Below are 24,326 nucleotides of genomic sequence, written 5' to 3'. Positions count from 1 at the left end.
TCTCTCTGTCTCAAAAATAAATAAACATTAAAAAATTTAAAGACTAGAAATTAAAAATTCAAGTGTTCGCAGGGTTGGTTCATTCTAACAGCTGTTAGAGAAGGATCTGTCCAGCCCTCTCTCCTCAGCTTGGAGAGCCAAGCTATCTCCCTGTGTCTCTTCACATAGCCTTCCCTCGATTTGTATCTGTGTCCAAATTTCCCCTTTTCATAAGGGCATTAGTCATATTGGATTGTGATGCACCATAACAACCTCAGTTTAACTTGATTATCTCTATAGAGACCTATCTCCAAATAGTCACATTCTGAGATGGGTCTTACGACTTCAACAGACGAATTTTAAGGGGGACAATTTAACTCATAAAAGAGAAGATACATACTGGGGGGAAAGCAGCAGCCTCTGCCATAATGCCTACCTTGTGTCTGAATGATCGGCACAATCTATGTCCACCCTTGCCAGAGTCAGTTACTTACGGGAATTCACAGGATGAATCAACTCCAGTTTTCTCTGGAACTTTCCTTATCTGGGCCCCTCACCAGACCCATTAGCACAGGGCATGTGTGTACATGTGTGAATGTATCTCACTTTGTTCCCAGGACTGCATACTACTTGCGCTCCAAGTAACACTAGTATTGGCAAAAGATAATAGGTAATCTTTACTATGGGTGAACTACATTCTACATGCTATGCTAAACACTTTGTATGCATTATTTCATTAAAAATTTTTTTAACGTGTATTTATTTTTGAAAGGGTGGGGGGGGGAGAGAAGAGACAGAGTGCAAGCAGGGGAGGGGCAGAGAGATGGAGACACAGAATCTGAAGCAGGCTCCAGGCTCTGAGCTGTCAGCACAGAAGCGATGCGGGGCTCGAATTCACGGACCGCGAGATCGGGGCCTGAGCCGAAGTCGGACGCTTAAGCGACTGAGCCACCCAGGCACCCCTGCATTATTTCATTTTAAATTCACGGACACTTTATTATGTGGGTAGTAGTTTTATTCCTATCTTCAGTCAAGGAAACTGAGGTACAGAGAATTTAAGCACTTTACGCAAAGTCATGCAGCTGTTAAGTGACAGGGATATAAATGGACTCTGACTCTAGAGCCACTGTTCCACACCGTTTCTCAAAAAGTTTCACTAACACAGTAGCTCTAGCTTATGACTCTATCTCTTGGTCAGAGCCCCCAGCCTCCAGCTGGCTGAGAGGACAGATGCTTTACCCTGTCATATAGTTTGCATTTTACTTCTACATCCTCTTTCTCTTTCCAAAGCATCCAGCCCACCATAAATTCCATAGATCTTAGTTCCAAAAATACCTTTTTTTTTTTTGAGATTTTAAGTATGTTTCTTTTTTTTCTTGTTTTAGTGAAGTGTAATTAACATTCAGTGTTATATTAGTCTGAGGTGTACAAGGATTCAACAATTCTATGCATTACCCAAAATATCTTTTGAGTCTTTCCATTTGTATGTGGTTCCCACCACTCATCATCGAAGCCCCTAGATTTCTATAGTCTGTGCGTGCAAATTAGGTCATATCAACTTAAATGCCTACATTAGTTAGGATTAGTCTGGAGGCACCCAGGTGGCTCAGTTGGTTGAGTGTCTGACTCTTGATTTTGGCTCAGGTCATTCATGATCTCATTGTTTGTTCGTGGGATAGAGCCCCACGTTAGGCTCTGCACTGACGGTGTGGGATTCCCTCTCTCTGCCCCTACCCATCTCATGCTCTGTCTCAAAGTACATAAATAAACATCAAAAAAAAAAAAAAAGGAATATCCTCCAAACTGATTCTCCTGCTTTCACTCTTGCACCCGAGAGCTGGTTTTCCAAAGTCTAAATGCTTTCCAGAGTATAACCATTTAAAAACGCAGACTAGTTCACGTCAATTTGCTGATTAAAAATATCTCTGACATCATCTCCATTACGCTTCCCTTGCTTACTGCGTATGGTCTGGCTATACAGGCTTTGGTTATTATCTTTTTATTTTAATTAATTTATTTATTTTGGGAGAGAGAGAGAGAGAGAGAAAGTGTGAGCAAGGGAGGGGCAGAGAAAGAGGGAGAGAGAATCCCAAGCAGACCCCTCACTATCAGCGCAAGGCCTGATGTGGGGCTTGAACTCCTGAACCATGAGATCACGACCTGAGCCAAAGTCAGACACTTAACCAACTGAACCACCCAGGCACCCCTGTTTATTATCTTAAATAAGGCAGGTTTTCTCCTGCTTCAGGGCCTCTAAGTTGTAATAGCAACTCTCATTTCCCAGATGTTTGCCTTCATGTCTCCTCCTCTTTTATGCCTGCATGTACATGCCACTTCTTGGCAACGTACTCCTTGACCAATGTAAAGTGTATTTCCACCATCCCTCTCTATTACATCACTCTGTTTCATTTTCTTTAAGATGCTTCTCCAGGGCACCTGGGTGGCTCAGTTGGTTGACTGACGCTTGGTTTCGGCTCAGGTCATGATCCCAGGGTGGTGGGATCGGGCCCCACATGGGGCTCTACACCGACAGCACAGAGCCTGCTTGGGATTCTCTCTCTTTCTTGAAATAAATAATACACATTTTAAAAAAGAGAGAGAGAGATGCTTCTCCATAGCTCACATGATCTTATTTGCTTACTTGTTCAATATCTGAGGTCCCGCCATACACAACTAGAAGGTAAGTTATTGTTCACACTGCCTGCAATACCAGAGCCATTAGAGTATCTAATGCATGGTATGTGTTTAACCAATAATTGTTAAAGAGTGAGTGAATGAATAAACATCCCAGGGCATGGTGCACAAAATTCTTTCTTGCTCCTTCCACTTCAAAATGAAAAGATCCCAATTACAAATAACCTTGAGCAACAAATTAACTCTTTGATAAACAGCTTGAATTCCAATTTCAGGTCAGTAAGCACACCGAGTGAGGTTTATCTGAGATCTTTAGATCTGTTTTTTATATGTGTCCGAGCTGTGACCACTGACCTGCACTGCCTATACTGCACTATATAACAGCCTAGGTGGGTTTTAGATGCAGATCACATTCCCAAGGCAGAGACTCTCCAACACTATATCTAGGAGGGTAAAGAAGAGGGAGATACATCCTGCTTTCTGGAACCCACTAAACTTTGGCTAGATAACAGGGGAGAAAAGAAGGCCACTTATAAGGGAATCTAATAATGTTTTTTATGTTCCAGGCTAGACCTCATTTCAAGAACTTTACATATATGAACGTATGACTCTATAAGTTCTGTGCTAACATAACCAATTACAGATGAAGAACCATAAACACAGGTAAGTGAATGCTACTTGCCTAATATTCCACAGACTGTAATTTGCCGTATTGGGGTTTAAATTTAAGAAGTTTAACTCCAGAGTCCCATGTGTCTAACTATCACTACAAGTAAGATTTGTAAATTTAGAACTAGAGCACAGTTAGTAAAAATGGGACTGTAAGAAACAGAAATGTTTTGAAAACCTCCTGGATTATACATATAAGAACATCCTCTTATCAAAAGGTAAATATTAAGTACTATAACTGAATTTTGGGCCCTGTTCTATGTGCCTCTTTCCCTTATTTATTAATCTGTTATATGGCCTTGGGAAGTCATATCACCTCAGAATGCCTTTCTTTCCTCTTTAGGGCCAGTGAAACACACAGACAGCCCAGTGACTTTGCAACTAACACCTGCATGACCTTGGACAAAGTTGATACTTCACCAAATTTGTTTTTCCTCACCTTGGAAAGTTGGGGTAACTCCCACAACACAATGTTATAGGGAAGATTAATAAGATAAAATATAGAAACTGGCATATAGTAGATGCTTAATAAATATTTTTACCCCAACTTTACCATATACAAAATCTAGCCCTTTCTTAGAAAACAGTCTCTACCCTCAGTAGACTTACTAAACACCCACAGATTAGGTAGGAGATTTCCAGACTCCTTGTTCATTAACTATTAGTTGAGGGGCTCTTCTGCACAAAGTCGAAGTGTCTTAAGATAATTATGTTTCAGTTGGGGCAATGATTGTTGTACATAACTATGTATATTAAGAACTGGAAAGTGCTAAATATTTTAAGTGAGGGAGAGTCATGAAAATTTAGAGGAGGAGGAAATTGCTTTCACCTCCAAGAGATGGGGCACAGAGTAGAGAAAGGGCATCCCAGCTAAACATTGAAGGGTGTCACTAATATGTAGTTTTTCTTTGCATAGCCCACAGAATAAAATAATTACTTTCTCCTCTGTGGTATGCTTCATCACTTTTCACTACTTTTATTATTAAATTTATATTAGACTGTCATTTCTGTTTCTGTCTCCCACTTACTGTGTACTTCTAGTTACCAGGAACTGTCTTATCCCTCGAAATTCTCCAGCATCTGATTAAAGTAACAGCTATAGTGAGAGAAATCACAGAAAATGTTTTTGGTTAGTTCGACGTTAACCGTGTGGCTGTAGGGTCTGACTTTGCTTAACTTTAGGCTGTGCCTCCTAGCTCTTGTGACTTTTACGGTTGCTGTAAAACACAGAATGCCCAGTTGACTTTGGCTTACAGATAAACAGGGCATAATTTTTTGGTATAAGTACGCCCCATGCAATATTTAGAGCAGACTTATAAGAACACATTGTTCGTTGCTTATCTGAAATTTCAGATTTAACCAGGCACTCTATTTTTATTTGCTAAATCTGACTATCCTAGTGACTGATCTTATTTGTTATTTGGAAATGGGGATGAAAATAGTACCAGATAATCTATATAAAGTATCTTGCACACAGGTAAACCGTCACTTAACCTTCCAATTAGAATAGTAAAAAGAGACACATGCCAAGCCTCCGGGACAATGGCCCTGAGCTCAAAACAGGGTTACTCTTATTAGACGGCTTTCTAAGGAGTGCAGAGAAAGTTCGACAGAACTCTGAACAAAGTTGCAACGTGCTTGCGAGATTTGCAAATTTGCTTTCAATATAATAAGTGTGTTTAGCAAACTTACTCCAGGAGGAAAAGGGAATTTCCTTAGTTACAGGGAAAGCGCCGGCTGTGTCTCTGCGCACGCGCACGAGAGCCCCTGCGTCTCCACGCTCGGCCCCCGCCCACCCGAGAGAGTCACGTGGCTGAGCCGTCGCTCGTGAGGCGCGACCGGGCCTTGTCATGTGACCTAGGTTCCTACTTGGTACTGGGATGGAGCCGGAAGAGGGGACGCCCTTGTGGCAGCTGCAGAAGCTTCCAGCCGAGCTGGGCCCGCAGGTGAGGAGAGCGCGGGCGGCGTGGCAGGCGGGGCCCTGGGACGCCCCGGCGTGCAGGTCTGGCCCGGTCTGATCGAGACGCGCTGGCTGGGCTCGCCCGGGCTGCCCAGAGCTGGGACGGGGAAGGGGGCGTCAAGTCGGGTGCACGGCCCCCTGCTGCCCCTGGAGAGCTGAGAAGGCCGACGCTTTGGGCGCCACCTCCACGCCCCCGCTTGAAGCCGCCCCTCTAGGGGCTTTGCGAGCTGACTCCTCGTCTTTGCTCGCACCTGGGTGGGGGTGGCCCGTCAGCTCCCCGGCGCGGCCCAGGACCCGCTGACTCTGGGCTGGGGAGCGGAGTCCCCACCGTAGTATTTGAAAAACTTACAACGTGGAGCCGGTGGTGTGCAGCATCTCATTTCATTCATTCGTACACCACGCACGCCGGAATGCTGCCCGTGCACCAGGCACGGTGCTAGGTGCCGGGGATAGGCTGGGGACATGGGGACGTAGAGAAGCACACCCTGCCCCCTGGAGGGCTGCACAAAACAAATTGGTAAGTACTCCCAATAACTGGGCAACTTACTTTCGGTAGGGTGGTCCAAGGTGGCCTGTCTCTCAGGAGGTGACATATACGTTGAAACCTTGGGCCTGAGAAGTAACCTGGCTGTAAGGGATCTGGAAAGAGCCTCGTTCGTTTGTTCGGCCAGCTTTTCACTTAAGTGGGCCTTGTGCTGAGTGCCCAAATGGGATAAGGTAAAACAGTGAGTGAGATACAGCCCGTACTCTGCTGGAGCTTGTATCTAATAAGGAAACCAAACTGAATTATCCAGTAACCAGCTTGTGGGACAGGTAGCAACCCAGATTTGAAGGGACAAGGAGAGGCGTTCCGGAAAAGGAACGTCTCAATTTCTAGGTTGAGTTCCAGAGGACGAGTCGGACTAGACAGGCTAGAAGGGAGAGAATGCTTTAGGCAGAGGAATAGCAGCTACAAGGCTAGAAAAAGGAAACCAGCCTCTGCGGGCTTTGAGGACCTGCTCGAATTCTTGGAGGCTGAAATTCAGAGTGAGAAGCAGGGCAGGGAGTCTAAGGCTAGGCAGGCGAGTAGAAAGTCAGGTGGCTCGAGTCTATATGCCACGCTTGTTATTTAGCCTTAATACCAAAGGCATTGGCAGTTTTGAGTGTGGAAAATGAAATGTGGAGGCAGTAATTGCATTTATGTAATTACTGTGGGCTGTGAAAGGAGGAGAAAACCCAGTGGTTGCTGTAAGAGGAAAATCTGACTGAGAAGTGAGACTTTCCCCCTTGAACTTTCAAGCAGAAAAACGTAGACCTGAAGGAAATTTGCCCATCCCTGAAAGAAAGCAATATATGCAGAATTGAGCTGCAGCATTAGGTCTGGGAGCGGAGGTTGTTTGTCCTCAGAAGTCAACCAATTAATACATTGTATTGTAATCAATATATAAGTATGTTTACTTCCATCTCCTCTGTTGCCCAACAATTTGGGCACTTACACAACTTCTTGACCCGTTGGCTTGACTCTGGTCTCTCTCTTATTCTGAACTCCTTCAGGGTAGATAACTTTGTTTTACATTCCCAGTTCTTCAGATTTGTGTTCTGGCTCAAGGTGGGTTCTTGAACAGTGTCCGCTGAGGGAAGGAATTAATGCATACTGAACTCTGCTTAATCATGGGGGACAGTTGTCTGGATTCCAAGCTTCGATGGACTGGCCTTAAGTGTAAATGATTGGCAATTCGGAGTAAGTCCCTATTGTGTTCCATTTACAATGGGTGACAGGTGGGAGTGGGGGCTTACCCTATGTAGTGTGATAGAGGCGTGTGGGGTAGACAGCCTTAAAAGCCCCTCATTTAAGACTTCTTTTTTCCTCTGTTCCATTTGTAATGGGGAAAGTGGGGGGGAGGGGGAGGTGGAAGGGAACAAACTTAATTTTTATCAGGATCAGGAACAACCATCTTAACTCTCCTGTGATTTTACAAGTGAGGAAACCAAAATGTCAGCAGAGAGAGTTGGAGTACCGTGCCCAAGGTTGTCAAACTAGTAAGTGGCAAAGGTGAAACATATGTTCAGATCTGTTGGTTGTGAGTCTTTGTGTTAGCTTCCTGCTCCTGTCGTCTTTCTCCCTGCTTCTTAGTAAGGCCCATAACCTTTCTCATCATGTAGGTTGATGACGCCTAGATCCCTGCATCCAGCAAAGAATCTCTTCCTTGGGTGTCAGGCTCCTGCTTAGACACACCCCAGGTACCTCAAATTCAGTGTGTCCTTGGCTGAACTCCTTGTCTTTCCCCCTGGAACTATTCTTCCTGTGATTATAGCCTCATTTTTGGTTTGGAGAACCACTGTTTACCCAGTCACTCAGCCTAAAATTCTGAGTATCATCCTTGGTCTTTCCTCCTTTTCAGTCTCTTTTACCTCAGTACTGCCCCCATTTTGAGTGTCCTCAACTATTTAGCCGCCCGCCCTTCCTTCCCCCCATCTAATTTCTTCCTGGTAAAGAGAAGGCAAGGGGCGTTTGGTCTCACCAGCTCTCTTTTCCTTTTCTCTCCTTGTATCTCCCAACTTGTTGGGAAATTTATGGAAACATAATGCAAATATGTGAACAGGTTGCTTCCCTGTTGAGACAATTAAAGCCTGGACCCTGTATACAAGGCCCTTTATGATTTGGCCTCCACTCACCTCTCCAGCCTTGTATCCTTTTTTTCAAATTGAACATGTGATTGTTCACTTTATTCTTTTATGCATATGCAGTTGCTGGTGACTAGAAATGCTCTTCTCTCTTCTTTAAATGGCCAAGTACTACAACAACATAATGTGGGTAGGTGATATCCTCATTTTATTCTTTTAAAAGCAGCCCTTTCTCTTCTTCTCTGTGCTTCTTTGTACTTTCTATAAATTTATAATATAGTTCCTCCCATTCTAAATTGCATTTATGTATTTATGTTTGTCTTTCTGTAATGGACTAAAGCTCTGATATGGTAGCACCTTAATCTTGTTTATCCTCAGTTTTTTCATTTGTAAAACGGGGATAATAACAAGACTTACCCCCTGTATAGGGTTGTAGTGAGGATGAACGCAATGCTTGGTACTCAGTCAGGGCTCCATATGTGGTATCCATTACAGTTATATTTGCTTTGTATTTCCATTAACTTGTTTAACAAATGGAGTGAAGTGCTCATTACCTATTTTGTACATGTGAATACAAAACATTAATGAATGAATGACTAAAAACATTTATATTCCAGAAGATAGTACTTTATCAGTTTGAGCTCTGTGTTTTGCTTTAGCGTGGGGGCAGTTTGGGATAACATGGGATATGTGTAGAGAATTTGGAATGAATTTCAAATTGAGACTGTTGGTGGATGTATGGTAAATAAAAGGTCTGTTCATAGAGGGCATTAGCCATCATTTGGAAGTGGAGTTACCAGTTGCTCATTTCTGTTCTGATATGTGTGGTCTTACAAGGGGAAGAGTTACTGCTTAAAATGAAGTGGACTATGGTCCAGGGGAAAAGATTTGGAAGACTTGTTGTTTAAAATAATTTTCCAGATTATTTGGGTTCAGATACTCTTTTAACAAGACACAAATATCCCCTGGGAAAGAAAGCCATGTTAATCATTTATCTCGAATAGTGCTGACATAGTAGGCAATCAGTTAATGTATGTTAAAGACGTGGAACGTAATACCGGTAGTGGTGGGGGTGGTGGTAGTAATAGTGATAATAACAATAATAAGAAGAATGGTAACAATGGCTAGCAGTGTGTAAGTGTTTTATACATGCTAGGAATGTGCCAAGTAATTTGCATGTACTCCTTACAACAGCATAATGTAGCTAGATGATCGCCTCATTTTACACACGGAACAGGCACAGAACATCGAAATAACTTGATAAAACTAATTAAGTAGTGGAACTAGGATTGAAACTAGACAGTTTTATTCAAAAATTCAGTCTTAGTCACTATGTTCAGTTATATATATGTTAGGATTTCTATTACCGATACTAAGGTACGGTACAGGGACAGGAATGTAAAAAAAGAAGATAAAGGCACTGACGACTTTCTTGGAGTGGACCAAAACAAGTGAGTGTGAATGCTGTGAAAATGGAGGCAAGGGGAAATGAAATTTATAGATCTACAGTAAAAAACTTTGATCTAAAAGTCATACTTTATTATTATTATTATTATTATTATTGGTATAAATACAATGTCTAAGGAATCCCAAGGTGAAACTTTTATATTCACCATCATCCTTTCAGGATTATTGGAGAAACAACAATGTGTCTATGAAATTATTTCAGCTTCTGAAAGTGGACAGAATTTTAGAAAGTCTGGGATTTTTATTGGAGCTTTAATTTTTAATTAATAAGAGTAATGTTAAAAATAGTTACATTTCAATCTTCAGCTGCTCTTGTGGGTAACATGAGCTGCTCCCAACAGCATTTGTTTCCTACAAGGAAGATAAGTCTGTTTTGTAAGTTTACTTATAATTCACTTACTTTCTTTTCTCTCTAGCTGCTTCATAAAATAATTGATGGCATTTGTGGCCGAGCTTATCCTCTCTACCAGGATTATCACAGTGTTTGGGATTCGACAGAATGGAAGAATGTTCTAGAAGATATTACCAAATTTTTCAAAGCTGTAGTTGGTAAAAATTTACCTGATGAAGAGGTAACTTCACTCCAAATTTCTGTATCTCATAATAAATAATAAGTAGTGTTAACTTTTTTCTCAAGTTGGTTTTAGGGCACTATATCATACAGGAGCCATCATCAGTAAGCATATGTTATATTAACAAAAACATCATAATTTTGAGTAGGCAAATCTTATTGGGGAAGTTCTGGTTCTCTTGGTTGTTTATGTTTTTAGAATTGTGATACATTTAAATCATGTAGAAGAAAACCAGAAGTTAGGTAACTGATACCTACATTCGCATTATCACAATTAAACAGTTGTTAACATTTTACTTTATGTATTACAGGTTTGTGTGTTTGTTTTAGAAACAAGGTATTATAAATATACCCAAATACCACCTGGCATGCCTCCCTTCCCCAAGAGATCACAACTTGTTGGTATACATGTTTTGTATTCCATGTTGTAGGAATGTTTATGTCTTTAAGCAATGTATACAATTATTTGAGCTGTTTGAATGTGTAACTTGTAAATGATAACATATGTATCCATTTGTAATTTTTTATGGGATATTGTTTTAGACTTGTCAGTATTGGTAAATGTAGATCTGGTTCTTATATTTTAATTTCTTATAGTATTTGATGATAGGATTAGCAGGACTTCTTTTTCTGGCCTCCTGATGAACCATTAGATCCTTGCCTCTTTCATTATTATGTATAGTGCTTCTACTGATATCTTGTGTGTGTCTCCTTATACACATACTGTTTACCCAAGGGATACAGGAGTGCTGATGCATAAGGGCACTTGTACCCCAATGTTTATAGCAGCACTTTCAACAATAGCCAAATTATGGAAAGAGCCTAAATGTCCATGAACTGACGAATGGATAAAGAAGATGTGGTTTATATATACAATGGAATACTGCTTGGCAAAGAGAAAGAATGAAATCTGGCCACTTGTAGCAATGTGGATGGAACTGGAGAGAGTTATGCTAAGTGAAATAAGTCAGGCAGAGAAAGACAGATACCATGTTTTCACTCACATGTGGATTCTGAGAAACTCAATGGAAGATCAGGAGGGAGGGGAAGGGGGAAAAAAAAGTTACAGAGAGGGAAGGAGTCAAACCATAAGAGACTCTTAAATACTGAGAAACTGAGGGTTGATGGGGGGTGGGGGAGAAGGGAAAGTGGGTGATGGGCATTGAGGAGGGCACCTGTTGGGATGAGCACTGGGTGTTGTATGGAAACCAATTTGACAATAAATTTCATACTAAAAAAAAAAACGTAAAACAAATAGCATATTGGCCACCTTTTCTAGGATAGATATCTTGAAGTGAAATTAATGGGGTGTCCTTCCATTGAATGCCTTTTGTACCTTGGTAAAAAGTTATTTTGGCATGTTTGTGTAGGTTGCTCGCTTATAAAAAATGTAGTTTATGTATATTCATTTTGATTTGGATGATATTCTGGGTGGGAGTTCTTTGTTAGAGCTATGTATTTTAAACATCTTCTTCCATTATGTGGCTTGCCTTTTCACTCTTAATGGTGTCTTTTTGTCAACAGAAGTTCTGAATTTTAATCAAGTCCAGTTTTGTCAACATTTCTTTTGATTGTTAGTGCTATTAAAGTCCTGTTTAACAAATACTTGTGCCAAGTCATGGAGATTTTTTTGTTAGTTTTCTTGTAGAAGCTCTCACATTTATGTTACTGGTGCATTTTGAATTAATATTTGTGTGTGGGTTAAGGGTCGAGTTCGCATTTTTTCATATCAATAGCCAATTGACCCAGTACCATTTATTGAAATGACCGTCCTTGCCCCATAGAATTTCTGTGCAGCCTTTGTTGTAAATCAGGTAGCTGTATATGTGTTGGTCTGTATCTGGACTCTTTATTCTACTCCATTAGTCTAGTCTATATTTCCCAATACTACACTGTCTTAATTACTGTAGAATTAAAGCTATGTTACATAGTCTTGATAATAGAAGACTTTCAATTTCATGCTTCTTCAAGATTGCTTTGGCTCTTCTAGGTCCTATGTATTTTCATGTACATTTTAAAGTCAGTTTGTCAATTTCAACAACAACAAAAAAAACCCTGGGATTTTGATGGATATTAGTCAGCTTGGGCTGCCATAACAAAATACCATAGACTGAGTAACTTAAACAACAAGAATTTATTTCTCACAATTCTAGAGTCTGGTAAGTTAGTCCAAAGTAAAGGTTCTGGCTGATTTGATTCCCTGTCAAGAACCCTTTTCCTGGCTGCAGACTGCCTTCTTGGTGTGTTTCTCATATAGCAAAGGGAGAGGGAAGCATTCTTTCTTATGTTTCTTTTTATAAGGGCACTAATCCCATCATGAAGGCCCTACCCTTATGACCTATTAAACCTAATTACCTCTCAGAAGGCCCCATCTTTGAATATCATTACAGTGAAGGTTTGAATTTCAACATAAGAATTTTGAAGTGACATCATTCGGTTTGCAGCATGGAGATTGCACTGAATCTCTAAAATCATTTGGCAAAGAATTTATGTCTTAATATCAATCTTCCCAATCCACGAACATGGAATAACATTCCATTTATTTGGAGTACTTCAATTTCTCTATTATTTTGCAGTTTTCAGTATAGAGATCTTGCAAATATTTTTTTAGATTTATTTTTTAGTAATTGATACTTTTGGTGTTAATTTTGTTCTCCACTTGTTTATTGCTGGTATATAGAAGCAATTTTTATATCTTTACCCCATTTCCAACAATTTAAAAAAATTTATTTAATGGCTTATAAAACATTTTTCTGGATTTATTTCTTTTGTGTGTACAATCCTTTTCTTTTTAGATTTTAATACCCATTTTTTTTCTTACCTTATTGCAGTGCCTGACACCTTTAAGACAGTGTTGAAACGAAAAGCAGTGTCTTATTCCTGATCTTAGGGAGTCACAATTTTATCATTTATTGTGTTAGCTGTGTGGTTTTATAGATGTATACTATAAGATTAAAGAAGTTTCCTACAGTTTCTACTTTGCTGAGAATTGTTATCATTAATGGGTATTGAATTTTATTTAATTTTTTTTCCTAAATTTGTTATTTTTTTCTTCTTTATTTTGCTGATGTGGTGTCTTTCATTGGATATATAAATGCTAAATTAACCTTGCATTGCCAAAATAAACACCACTTGGTCATCATGTATTATGTTTTTATGTATTTCTTGATTTGATTTGCCAATATCTTATTTAGGACTTTTGAATCTGTTTTTGAGTGATATTGGCCCATAGTTTTTCTCTTTGTAATGTCCTTCTCAGGGTGTTAAGTTTTATTCTGGTCTAATAAAATGAATTAGGAAGTATTTTTTCTCTTTTCTTATTCTCTGAAAGAGTTTATGCAAGATTGACTTTCTATCTTCCTTAGTACTGTGTTACTATGTTGTATAATTTTCAAGTATTTGGAGATTTTTTGTAATCAGTTATGATTTAATTATACCATGGTAAAAATATATATATAATTTGATTGCAGTCCTTTGAAATCTGTTGTGATTTGCTGCATGTCTTGTCTTATGGTTCATTTTGATGAATGTTCCACATATATTTGAAAATAGTATGTTCTGTAGTTGTTGAGTATAATGTTCTGCGTGTCAATTAGGTTAAAGAAGATAGTATTTTTTTGATTCTAATCTTTATGATTGTTTTGTGTGCTTTGCTGTCAGTTACTGGGAGATGTGTTAACATTGTAATTATAAATCTAATAAATCTAATTAGACCTACTGATTTCTTTTTTTAGTTCTGCCAAGTTTTGCTACTTTATATATTTTGAAGCTCTTTTATTGGGTGCACACAAATTTATGATTGTTCTTTCTGTTGAATGGTCCTTTTGCCATTCTTTATTTCTTGTAATACTTCTTAAAGGCTACATTGTCTGATATTAATCTAGCTATGCCAGCATTCGTGGTCTTTGCTTTCATGCTACTTCATCAGTCAGCCCTTTACCTTTTTGTTTTGCAAAAATCTCTTGTTTGTCAGTTACACATTCTCATCTTATTCTAGGTACAGAAGTCTTTTTTTTTTTCTTTTACTATCATTTTAAAGGGGTTGTGAAAGGGGAGTGGAGCTATATGTTTACATTTTAAACAGAAAGGCCCTTTCACTTACTTTCTGTTTATTTTCATAGATATTTCAGCAGTTGAATCAGTTGAATTCATTTCATCAAGAAGCTATCATGAAATGCTTGAAAAGTAGGAAAGATGAAATCAAGAAGGCTCTGTTAGAAGAAATAGTTGATATTTCTTCTGCACAGCTACAGGATTTTGACTGGCAGTTAAAGGTGAGAATCTGTTTATAGGCATGTATTTTTTTTATCTCATTTTTTGAATGGAAAGAAATATTTATTCTTTTTCATAATATAGATCTAAAATTTCTGTTATTTTAAGAATACAGTGTCAAAAATTACATTTTTTACATTATTTATGCATATGTACAGTACAGACATCCAAAAATATGTAATAAAATTACATTGATAATAAATTTAATTAACTAGAGCTGTGAATCATTAAATATCTTAAATAGTGGAGTAGTATGTATTCAACGTATATTTTTTGCTAGAACTTTCTAGCCTTTATTATAGTCTTCCTGAGATTGGTAAATGTGATTCTGTCTTCAGGGGAAAATCTATGTATTATTAAAAGTTAACTTTAATGAACATTTTGAAAAAGAGACTCATGATCAATAGGATTCATAAAAAACAATTTCAGACCAACTTTCCATGCTGTATAGGATACATAGACCTCAATGAGGAGGTTGTGTTGAAACACGTTGTGTTGAAACATATTGCGTTTCCTCATTTCAGCATGATCCTGGATAAAGTGTCTCATACTGTCTTTGTGGATAAAGTGGAGAAAAATGTGGAACAGTTACATAGTTACTTGGGCCATAGCTGGATAAACAACCAAAGCCAGATGTATTTGTGTTATCCAGGGAGGAGGTCTCTGTGATTCTGGTTTTGGCCCAGTCTTTTATGAATATTATGCTTATCAAATCTAAAATACATTATATTAATATAATACAAAGTTTAAAATTATTTTGTAGCAAATTACAGCGATGGGCCAAATGAAGCACAATAAAGCAGAGATAACCTAGATAGAGGATTTTTATATAAATAAAACCAACTTAATATAAAAGATATGAGAGGTAGGCCAAAAGTAATATGTATGAGAATATTTAGTTGTTTTGATTTACCAAATGTGGCTTGAGTCAGCAGTATGATGATTCAGTCTTATGTTTTGTTGATAGAAATGCAGTGTTTCAAGCAGTGGGTAGTTCTAATTCTATTTTTATTCATTTCACTTTTTAGTTAATTTAGTTATTAATGCTTTTAGTTCTGGTTGCCAAATTTAAGAGATACTTAAACAAATTAGTGCCAAACCAGAAAAGAATGAACAGGAACTTAAAATCATGAAGGTTTTTTCAAACATTTGGGGAAAGGAGAAAACTTAGTAGAAAAATGATAGTTCTTGGGGTGCCTGGGTGGCGCAGTCGGTTAAGTGTCCGACTTCAGCCAGGTCACGATCTCGTGGTCCGGGAGTTCGAGCCCCGCGTCAGGCTCTGGGCTGATGGCTCGGAGCCTGGAGCCTGTTTCCGATTCTGTGTCTCCCTCTCTCTCTGCCCCTCCCCCATTCATGCTCTTTCTCTCTCTGTCCCAAAAATAAATAAACGTTGAAAAAAAAAAAATTAAAAAAAAAAAAAAAAAAAAGAAAAATGATAGTTCTCTTTAGAGGACTAGAAATCATCTCTATGGATGAGGGACTTGATATACGCTCTGTGGCTACAGCGGCTAGGACAAAGGTTAAGGTTTAAGGTACATAGTTTGAAATAAGACGAGTTCACATTCAACCTAAGGAAAATGTTTTAACACCTATCAGTATCTGAAGATTATTTTAACCTCTTCTTGAGGTAGCACGTTCATCATTGGTGGTATTCAAGCATAGACTGAGAAACCACTTATTGGACACACTGAAGAAGACAATTATCTATAACGTAGACCATCTTTGATACTTCTAAATTAAAAAAAAAATTTTTTTAACGTTTATTTATTACTGAGAGACAGACACAGAGTGTGAGCAGGGGAGGGGTAGAGAGAGGGGGGAGACACAGAATCTGAAGTAGGATCCAGGCTCTGAGCTGTCAGCACAGAGCCCGACGTGGGGTCGAACTCACGAACTGTGAGATCATGACCTGAGCCGAAGTCGGTCGCCTAACCGACTGAGCCACCCAGGCGCCCCATCTTTGATACTTCTAAATCTCAGATATGATGAGCCCTGGTTTTTGAAGAGAAAACGGAGGAGGTATGTGAGGATTGAATTCTACAGTGTGTGCACGCCGAGGGTGGACTTAGAGGTTGTTCGTTAGGGAAGTAGTTCCTTACCATTCATTGTGTAAGTAAATTTTTGCAAGTAATAGCACTTCAAAGATTCACTTATTGTGGTGTTTTCTAGCACAGATTCCAGGAAAATTTGATTTTTCCTTTGCCATCTGCCAATGAAGCCATGGCGCTTGTTTCAAAAAGTATTAGTATCATAAATATTTGGTTCTTCTGTTTCTTCTAGGATTCTCTGTAGACAGAAAATAAGAAGTAGGGAAAATGAGTGTTTTTGCTGAGTGACTCTAATTGAAAGTGGTATCTTGATAATGTGTTTAACAATAATTTGGTAGAGAATTGGCTGATTGTGAATTAAGCGTCTTAATTTCCCAGGCTTTACCAGTGTTTTTGGTTGTATCCTTGTACATGGACTTTCATCCTCTCGGTTTCTTCACACGTCTTTAAGAATTCTCAGTTTCTTGGGGCGCCTGGGTGGCTTGGTCGGTTAAGCGTCCGACGTCGGCTCAGGTCATGATCTCATGGTCCGTGAGTTCGAGCCCTGCGTCGGGCTCTGTGCTGACCGCTCAGAGCCTGCAGCCTGTTTCAGATTCTGTGCCTCCTTCTCTCTCTGCCCCTCCCCTGTTCATGCTCTGTCTCTCTCTGTCTCAATAAATAAACATTAAAAAAAAAAATTAAAAAAAAAAAAAAAAGAATTCTCAGTTTCTTGATGCATTGGACCCATTCAGTCCTTCCCGGCCATATCTCTGCACCGGATTGCTGCTTATGCTACGAAATTTGGACTGGTTGTCCTTTTTTCCCAGTCCGCATCCTCTCTATTCATCCTCCTTTCTCTTTCTGTTCTTCATGTATGTGTTGGTTTGGCGGGGGTTTCTTTGTTTCTTCCTCCTTTTCCTGTATTTGATAGCAAACAGGAGTGTTCTTGTATTGTTAATAAGCTCTGATGTATATTTAATATATTCTTTTTTTTTACTACTTATTAATTAGTATTTTCCTCATTTTAAACAGCTTGCACTGTCTAGTGACAAGATTGCTACGTTACAAATGCCACTTTTAAACCTTACTCTAGACGTAAAAGAAAATGGTGAAGTCAAACCATATTCTGTCGAAATGAGTAAAGAAGAGCTGCAGAATCTAATAAATTCCTTGGAAGCAGCTAATAAGGTATTTGTTTTAATTGTGCTGTGTGGTTTAAAATGTTTAAGTGTTGACTGATAGATACCCTTAGAGCAATAGAAGAAAAACTCATAATTGACTTTTAATATTTCTTTTGTTTCTGATCTTTTATGTCAAGCACAGAAAATACCTTGTTGATCTGTTCTGCATCTCTAGTTTTAGATATTAAAAAAATTACAACTTGTAATTTTGACTGCTTAGTTTTGAGCCTAACTTATCAAGTAGTCATTTTTGATAGAATAGTAGTGCTGTTCTCACAGCTAGATTTTGTTTGCCCCAGTGCTCAGTAATGCTAAAAATAAATTTTTACCTTGGGGCTGTGATTCTAAAGAGTTTTTATGATTATAAATAGCTGTGATCCTGAAGAAAAGAGTGTCTTATTTAACTGGACAAATAAAATTGCTTTTATAATCCTCTAAGAATGAGAGACAAAATATGGCTTGTAGTTATTATGACAAAATCAGGTAGGGATAAGATATGACTAATGAATGAGTAAAAATTTTGCATTTACAAAGGGTTGGCTAAATAACAGGAACAATTCCCAGTGTTTATTTAACGAGAAAAATACTTAAACAGTACAAACTGCTGCTGTCAGAAAATAACTGTCTTTGTATATGTATGTTCCTTTCATTATTGCTCAGCTTTTTCTGTGTGATCTGAAATCCATGATTAATGCCAGATACTCTAACCACCTTTTCTTGCCACTGACTAGCCTTCTTAGCCTTACCTCTTTTAAACTCTGCTATCCTCAGTTTTCCTCTATACTCTGCAGATGCCGATTCTAGTGCCATGATGACTGGTCCACATGCCCAGTAACCACATTGGCAGCCTGGCTTGCTTTCGTATGGGGCTGTCTGAAAGGGTGTGTGGTGCGGCCCAATGTAAATGTTAATTGATTCAGAGCCATGGATCCTGGCAGGCGTGCTCCTGGGCATTGTGCTTGCTTGTTATCAGTTCTCCAGGCCCTTCTTCAGAGATTTCAAAGCATTTCATTAAGCAGAGATTGGCATCATTTTGGAATAACCTGATTTTTTTCCCCCCGACTTTGTGTTTTAAGGTGGTCCTGCAGTTGAAATAACTGGAAATGATGAATACCAACACTATCAGATTTCACTGCTACACCTGATAACGGCCGAGTGAATACTGTGTGTTCAGAAAACCTGCAATATACGGACTCTTATGCTGTGCTGAGAAAGCAACAGTGTTGAGATTGCAAAGATAAAAATTTATCAGCTTCCCTAAAGAATAGGAAATGACATGGTTGACTGGAAATGCATAAAAATGATAGATGAGAAAGCTATAATAGCAGTTTATATTTTCGTAATGGCTGTTTTGCCCCATTTATTAAATATTTGAGAAATCTTTATAGATATACAGTTTTATTGAAAGTTGAAAATAGGTTCTAAAGTAATGTAAACATACAAAGCACAAATATACTTGAATGTTGCTTAAAGGAATATATGAATAGCAAGGATGTGTATTATGGATATATATGATTAATTTGTAATATTTTAAAAAATAACTTTTAAAGAATGTATAAGCTGCATATATAACTCAGGAGATTCCATATCTTTCTTATATTTCAAAGGAAAGATTATAAAATGTAAATTTCTTAGAGAAAGAAGCTCTTCTTCAGACATGAACAAGAAAAAGTAATTAAAATTGTGTGAACAGTTTTGAGTTTATGAATTATTAAAATATTACTAGAATAGGAAAAAATGAAAATAACACTGTTACTTCTGCATTTCTGTGTCTGATTGGGAGGGTGTGCTGTGATAAAGAGAATAGATGTCGTTGTATAGTGTGTATATAACTATTCAAATATTAGCTAATATTAAATATAAGTCCATTTTTGTTATAAACCCTTAATATTGAAGTTAATAGTTTTCACTGGAAAACAAGCCATTTTTAATTTCAGTTAACTTTAAAAACAAGCATTCTGGGGCGCCTGGATAGCTCAGTCAGTTAATCATCCAGCTGTTTATTTCGGCTCAGGTCATGATCTCAGTCGGTAGGATGGAGCCCTCTGCGTTGGGCTCCATGCTGGCAGTGCGGAGCCTGCTTGGGATTCTCTCTTTTCCTTTCTTTCTGCCCCTACCTCACTCTTGCGCACATGCGCTCTCTCTCTCAAAATAAATATTGAAAAACAACCCAAGCGTTCGGAACAAATAAAAAATGACACTTCATTTTTACATATGGCTTTATTTTAAAACACTGTCTACATAAAGCAGTGGCGCATAATTGATCAGAACCTGCTATCTGCAAGCTTTGTAGCTCATCAGAGCAGTTATCTCATCATACAGATGAAGATAGGCTTAGAGAGGTTAAAAGAACATCTGTGTGTGACCTAGGCAGCGCTACTCAAAATGTGTCCCTAAACTAATGCCAGTCTGTGGACTATTTGTTACAGGTCAATGATTACATGAGGAGCTTAAGCTAGAGCGTTTCATCAGCATATTGCTTTTTTCATTGAGAAACGTTAATTTTGGAAAAAAATCAGCTGAACTAAACAGTGTGCTTGGGAGGTAGGTGACTTACTTCCTGTGCAAGTTCCTTGTGTCGTTAAGGACCAGAGGCAGTTTATAGGCTAGCACTTTAAATGGTACAGATGGTCCCTGATGTACGATCATTTGACTTAAGATTCTTTGACTTGACTGGTGCAAAAGCAATATGCATTTGGTAGAAATCATACTTTGATTTTTTTTTTTTTTCATTTTGAATTTTGATTTTTCCTGGCCTAGTAATATCCAGGACACCATTCTTTCCTGATGTTGGGCAGTGGCTGTGCTGCAGCTACCAGGGAACCATGCAGTCATGAGGATAAACAGCCGATACACTGACAGCCATCCTGTACCCATATAATCATTGTTTTTCACTTTGAGTACAGTATTCAGTAAATTGCATGAGGTGTTCAACACTTTATTAAAGAATAGGCTTTGTGTTAAGATGATTTTGCCTAGCTGTAGGCTAGCATAAGTGTTCTGAGCACACTGAAGGTAGGCTAGGCTAAGTTACGATGTTTGGTAGGTGAGGTGTATTAAATGCATTTTTGACTTATGGTATTTCCAGTTTATGGTGGGTTTTTTGGGATGTAACCCCATCATAAGTTGAGGAAGATGTGTACTTATCTAAGGGCCTTCTGAATTTCAGCCCTCCATGCAGTATTTCCATTGAGAAGCAGAAAATCTTGCTCTACTTATTCCTCTCACTACCTTATTTATCACTCCATTAGTATGTTTAACTACCTTATTGAGATCTGACTGATATACTATAAACTCATTTATTTAAAGTGTACAGTCAGGTAAATTTTGACATACATACACCATGAAAGAATCACCTCTATCAAGATTGTGAACATGGGGGCGCCTGGGTGGCGCAGTCGGTTAAGCGTCCGACTTCAGCCAGGTCACGATCTCGCGGTCCGGGAGTTCGAGCCCCGCGTCAGGCTCTGGGCTGATGGCTCGGAGCCTGGAGCCTGTTTCCGATTCTGTGTCTGCCTCTCTCTCTGCCCCTCCCCCGTTCATGCTCTGTCTCTCTCTGTCCCAAAAATAAATAAACGTTGAAAAAAAAATTTAAAAAAAAAAAAAAAAAAAAAAAAAAAAAAAAAAAAAAAGATTGTGAACATGGCAATCCTGAAAGTTTCCTCCTATTCCTTTGTAATCCCTACTCTTCCACTCCCCCACCCCCGCCACAACCACTGATCTGCTTCCTGCCACTTGTAGAGTACTCCACACTTTCAAGAGTTTAATATCAGTGGAATCATATAGTATGTACCTTTTCTTTTAATCTGGCTTCCTTCAGTATTGGGTTCATCCATGTTGTTGCATATATCAATAGTTCACTTCTTTGTATTGTTGAGAAGTATTCAGTTGTAGAGTTTTACCATATGTTTTTATTCACGTTAAAGGATATTTTGGTTGTTTAAAACTTTATGTATATTACATAACACAGAATCCTGTGAACATTCTTATGTATACCTTGGTATGGATATATGCTTCCTTTAGAGTGAATACTTAGAGGAATGAGATATTTCCAAAGTCTGGAAGAGTTCATTCACCTCCATTTACTTCCTAACACATTCTTTGGTCAATCTTCATTCCAGCTACTGTAATACATGTGCAGTGGTATCTCATTGTGGTTTTAATAATTTTTATTTCTGTAATGACATGATGTTCATTGTCGCATGTGCTGTTGGCCATCTGTATATCTTCTTTGATGAAGTGTCTGTTCAGATCTGTTGCCCATTTCTAAATTGGGTTATTTCCTTAGTGTTGAGTTTTGGGAGTTCTTGGTAGCTTAGATACAAGTCTTTATCACATATATGCCCTGCAGGTATTTTCTCCCAAACTGTGACTCTTTTTTCTTCTCTAAATGGACCTTTTTTTTTTTTTTTTTTTAGTTTAGTTTTAGTTCTAGATTCACATAAAAATTGGATAGAAAGATCCCTTATACCCCACATCCAGTTTCCCCTGTTATTAACATATTAGTATGTACATTTGTTATAACTAATGAACTGATGCCAATACATTGTTATCAACTAAATTCCATAGTTTATTCAGATTTCCTAAGTTTTCACCTGATGTGCTTTTTCTGTTCTAGGATTTCATATTTAGTTGTCATGTCTCCTTAGCTTCTCTTGCTGTGATAGTTTCCCATCCTTTCTTTGTTTTTGATGACCTTTACAGTTTGAGAAGTGTGGGTGAAGTATTTTGTAGGGTGGCCCTCTGTTGGAATTTAATGTTTTTCTCATGCTTAAGCTGGGGTTATGGGTTTGGGGGAGGAAAATCACAGAGGTAAAGTGCCATTTGCAACACACCATATTGAGGGTACATACTATTAACAGGATTTGTGACTTGACATTGACTTTGCTTACCTAGCTGAGGTAGTTTGTCAGGTTTCTTACTGTAAAGTTACTCTTTATTTCTATTTTTCCATATTGTACTCTTTGGAAGGAAGTCACTATGTGTGGCTCATATTTAAGAAATGGGAAGTTGTGCTCTCCCTTCTTAAGGTCAGAGCACTTACATAAACCTTTTGGAGATCTGCACAGATTTGTCTCTTCTATTAATTTAATCCTTTATATAATATGGACTCATGGGTATTTATACTTATGGTTATAATCCAATACTATTTACTATTCAAATTGTTCCAGGTTTGGCCATTGGGAGCTCTTTCAGTTGGCTCTTTTATATTATTTCCTTAACTTTCTGGCAGTATGTTCCAGGCTCCTTTTGCCTATTTCCTGCCCAGTCCTAGAATCAACCATTTCTCCAAGAATCCCTGGTTCATTTTATTGAGGAATGGTAATAGAAATCAAGCTAGATGTGCTCATTGTTATTGGGGTATTGTTTAAGTACCCTCAGTTGACAACAAAGAAATATATGTATGTAAACTAAGCTGTGTATGTATACCTATCTGTAAATATTTCTTTACATAATCAACTATATCTATATTAAGCTACACAAGTTCATCCTGATGTCTTCAACTCTAATCCATTACCACAAGGATCACATTCTCACCTGCTACCCTTCCTTATCTGTAAATTCACAGTACAGCTGTAAGAAACCTGACTCCCAGGTGCCTGGGTGGCTCAGTCAGTTAAGCGTCCGACTCTTGATTTCAGCTCAGGTCATTATCTCACAGTTTGTGAGTTCGAGCCCTGCATTGATGCTTGGAATTCTCTCCCTCTTTCTCTCCACCCCTCTTTATGCCCCCCCCCCCCAATAAATAAACACTAAAAAAAAAAAAAAAGAAAAGAAACCTTACTCTTACCATCCACTATACATTTGCTTAATTGTTCAATTCTAGTGTGTGTGTTTGTGTGTGTGTGTGTACATATATTTACATATATATCTATATATATATAATTGTTAATATATGGGAAACAACATTATCTTCCTGGAAGGAATCATATGCAGTTATTTTGCCTTTAGTCTTACTTCACACATTTCCAGAGTTACTTAGGTCAGTGCCAGCTGCTCCCCACCCCCCCCTTCAGTGAGGTGGTTTCATACATTTGTAATACAGTTCATCTTTTTGCCATAGTCTGCATTTCTTGCTGGGATTGCTTGACTACCTAAATGATTTTTAAATTTGCATACATTAATTTTTACTTCGTTGAATAGCTCTGTTTTGGCAAATACCTACTGTCATGAATCCACTTTACAGAATAGTTCACCCTAAAAATCCTTTGTGCTTTACTAATTCTTTCCTCCACCTTCCTCTGGACCCCACAATCAGTGATTATTTCATAATGTGTTTATAGTTTTGCCTTTTCCAGAATGTTATATAATTAGAATCATACAATACAAGTCTCTTCAGACTGGGTTCTTGCACTTGGTAATATGCATTTAAGGTTCTTCCATGTCTTTGTGGCTTGATAAGTTATTTTTTTTATCCCTGAATTATATTTCATTGAGTAGATATATCAGTTTGTCCATTCACCTATTGAAGGAAATTGGTGATGCCTAGGAGTGTGATTGCTGGATCATTTTATATGACAAGTTTAACTTTGTAAGAAACTGCCACATTTCAAAACTACCACTTTTCAAAGTGGCTATACCACTTGATATCTTTTTTCTTCTTCTTTCAATTATGGCAAAAAACACATGACTTGAAATCTCTTGACCATTTTTGAAGTGTGTAGCACAGTATTGTTAATTCACTGCACATTGTTGGGCAGCAGATCTCTGGAACTTTTTCATCTTCTACCACTGAAACTCTACCCATTGAACAGCAATTCCTCATTTCCTTATCCTCCAGTTCCTGGCAGTTACCATTGTGCTTTCTTCTTCAAGTTTGACTACGTTAGATACTTCATAGAAGTGGAATCATGCAGTATTTGTCCTTCTGTGACTAGCTTATTTCGCTTTGCCATAATGTCCTCAAGGTTCATTCATGTTTTAACATACGACAGTTTCCTTTTGGGGGGCTGAATAATATT

At 38.3% G+C, this 24,326-nt stretch overlaps 1 protein-coding gene across 4 annotated transcripts; it reads left to right on the top strand.

The window, feature by feature from the left end:
- Positions 1 to 5,152: 5,152 nt before the first annotated feature.
- COMMD8 (COMM domain containing 8) lies at positions 5,153 to 19,245 on the top strand. Of its 4 annotated transcripts, XM_047091496.1 has the most exons (9): positions 5,158 to 5,228; positions 6,804 to 6,962; positions 7,202 to 7,261; positions 7,385 to 7,462; positions 7,970 to 8,036; positions 9,730 to 9,885; positions 14,006 to 14,158; positions 17,216 to 17,371; positions 18,441 to 19,245. In XM_047091496.1, exons 5-9 carry the CDS (start codon positions 8,007 to 8,009, stop codon positions 18,459 to 18,461), a joined length of 516 nt encoding a protein of 171 aa, XP_046947452.1. In that variant the 5' UTR covers positions 5,158 to 5,228; positions 6,804 to 6,962; positions 7,202 to 7,261; positions 7,385 to 7,462; positions 7,970 to 8,006; the 3' UTR covers positions 18,462 to 19,245. The 4 variants fall into 4 exon arrangements, with proteins under 4 accessions (XP_046947451.1, XP_046947452.1, XP_046947453.1 ...); XM_047091497.1 differs by lacking the exon at positions 5,158 to 5,228 and having other exon boundaries at positions 5,784 to 6,962; positions 7,161 to 7,261; XM_047091498.1 differs by lacking the exons at positions 5,158 to 5,228; positions 7,202 to 7,261 and having other exon boundaries at positions 5,784 to 6,962.
- Positions 19,246 to 24,326: the final 5,081 nt, after the last annotated feature.

The sequence above is a fragment of the Lynx rufus genome, unplaced genomic scaffold (genome assembly GCF_022079265.1).
Source record: "Lynx rufus isolate CCGP_SWC_20201006 ecotype Redwood Valley unplaced genomic scaffold, mLynRuf1.p SCAF_3, whole genome shotgun sequence".
NCBI lineage: Eukaryota > Metazoa > Chordata > Mammalia > Carnivora > Felidae > Lynx > Lynx rufus.
The sequence above is the reverse complement of the archived record's forward strand: the minus strand, read 5'-3'. Positions and strand labels throughout refer to the sequence as shown.

What these genes read in the sequence shown, in the direction of transcription:
- COMMD8 (XM_047091495.1), top strand. Translation starts at nt 5,163, where the DNA reads ATGGAGCCGGAAGAGGGGACGCCCTTGTGGCAGCTGCAGAAGCTTCCA. An exon ending in CAGCCGAGCTGGGCCCGCAG is followed by an intron (nt 5,229 to 9,729) that starts GTGAGGAGAGCG and finishes TTTTCTCTCTAG; the next exon opens with CTGCTTCATAAAATAATTGA. An exon ending in AAAATTTACCTGATGAAGAG is followed by an intron (nt 9,886 to 14,005) that starts GTAACTTCACTC and finishes TTATTTTCATAG; the next exon opens with ATATTTCAGCAGTTGAATCA.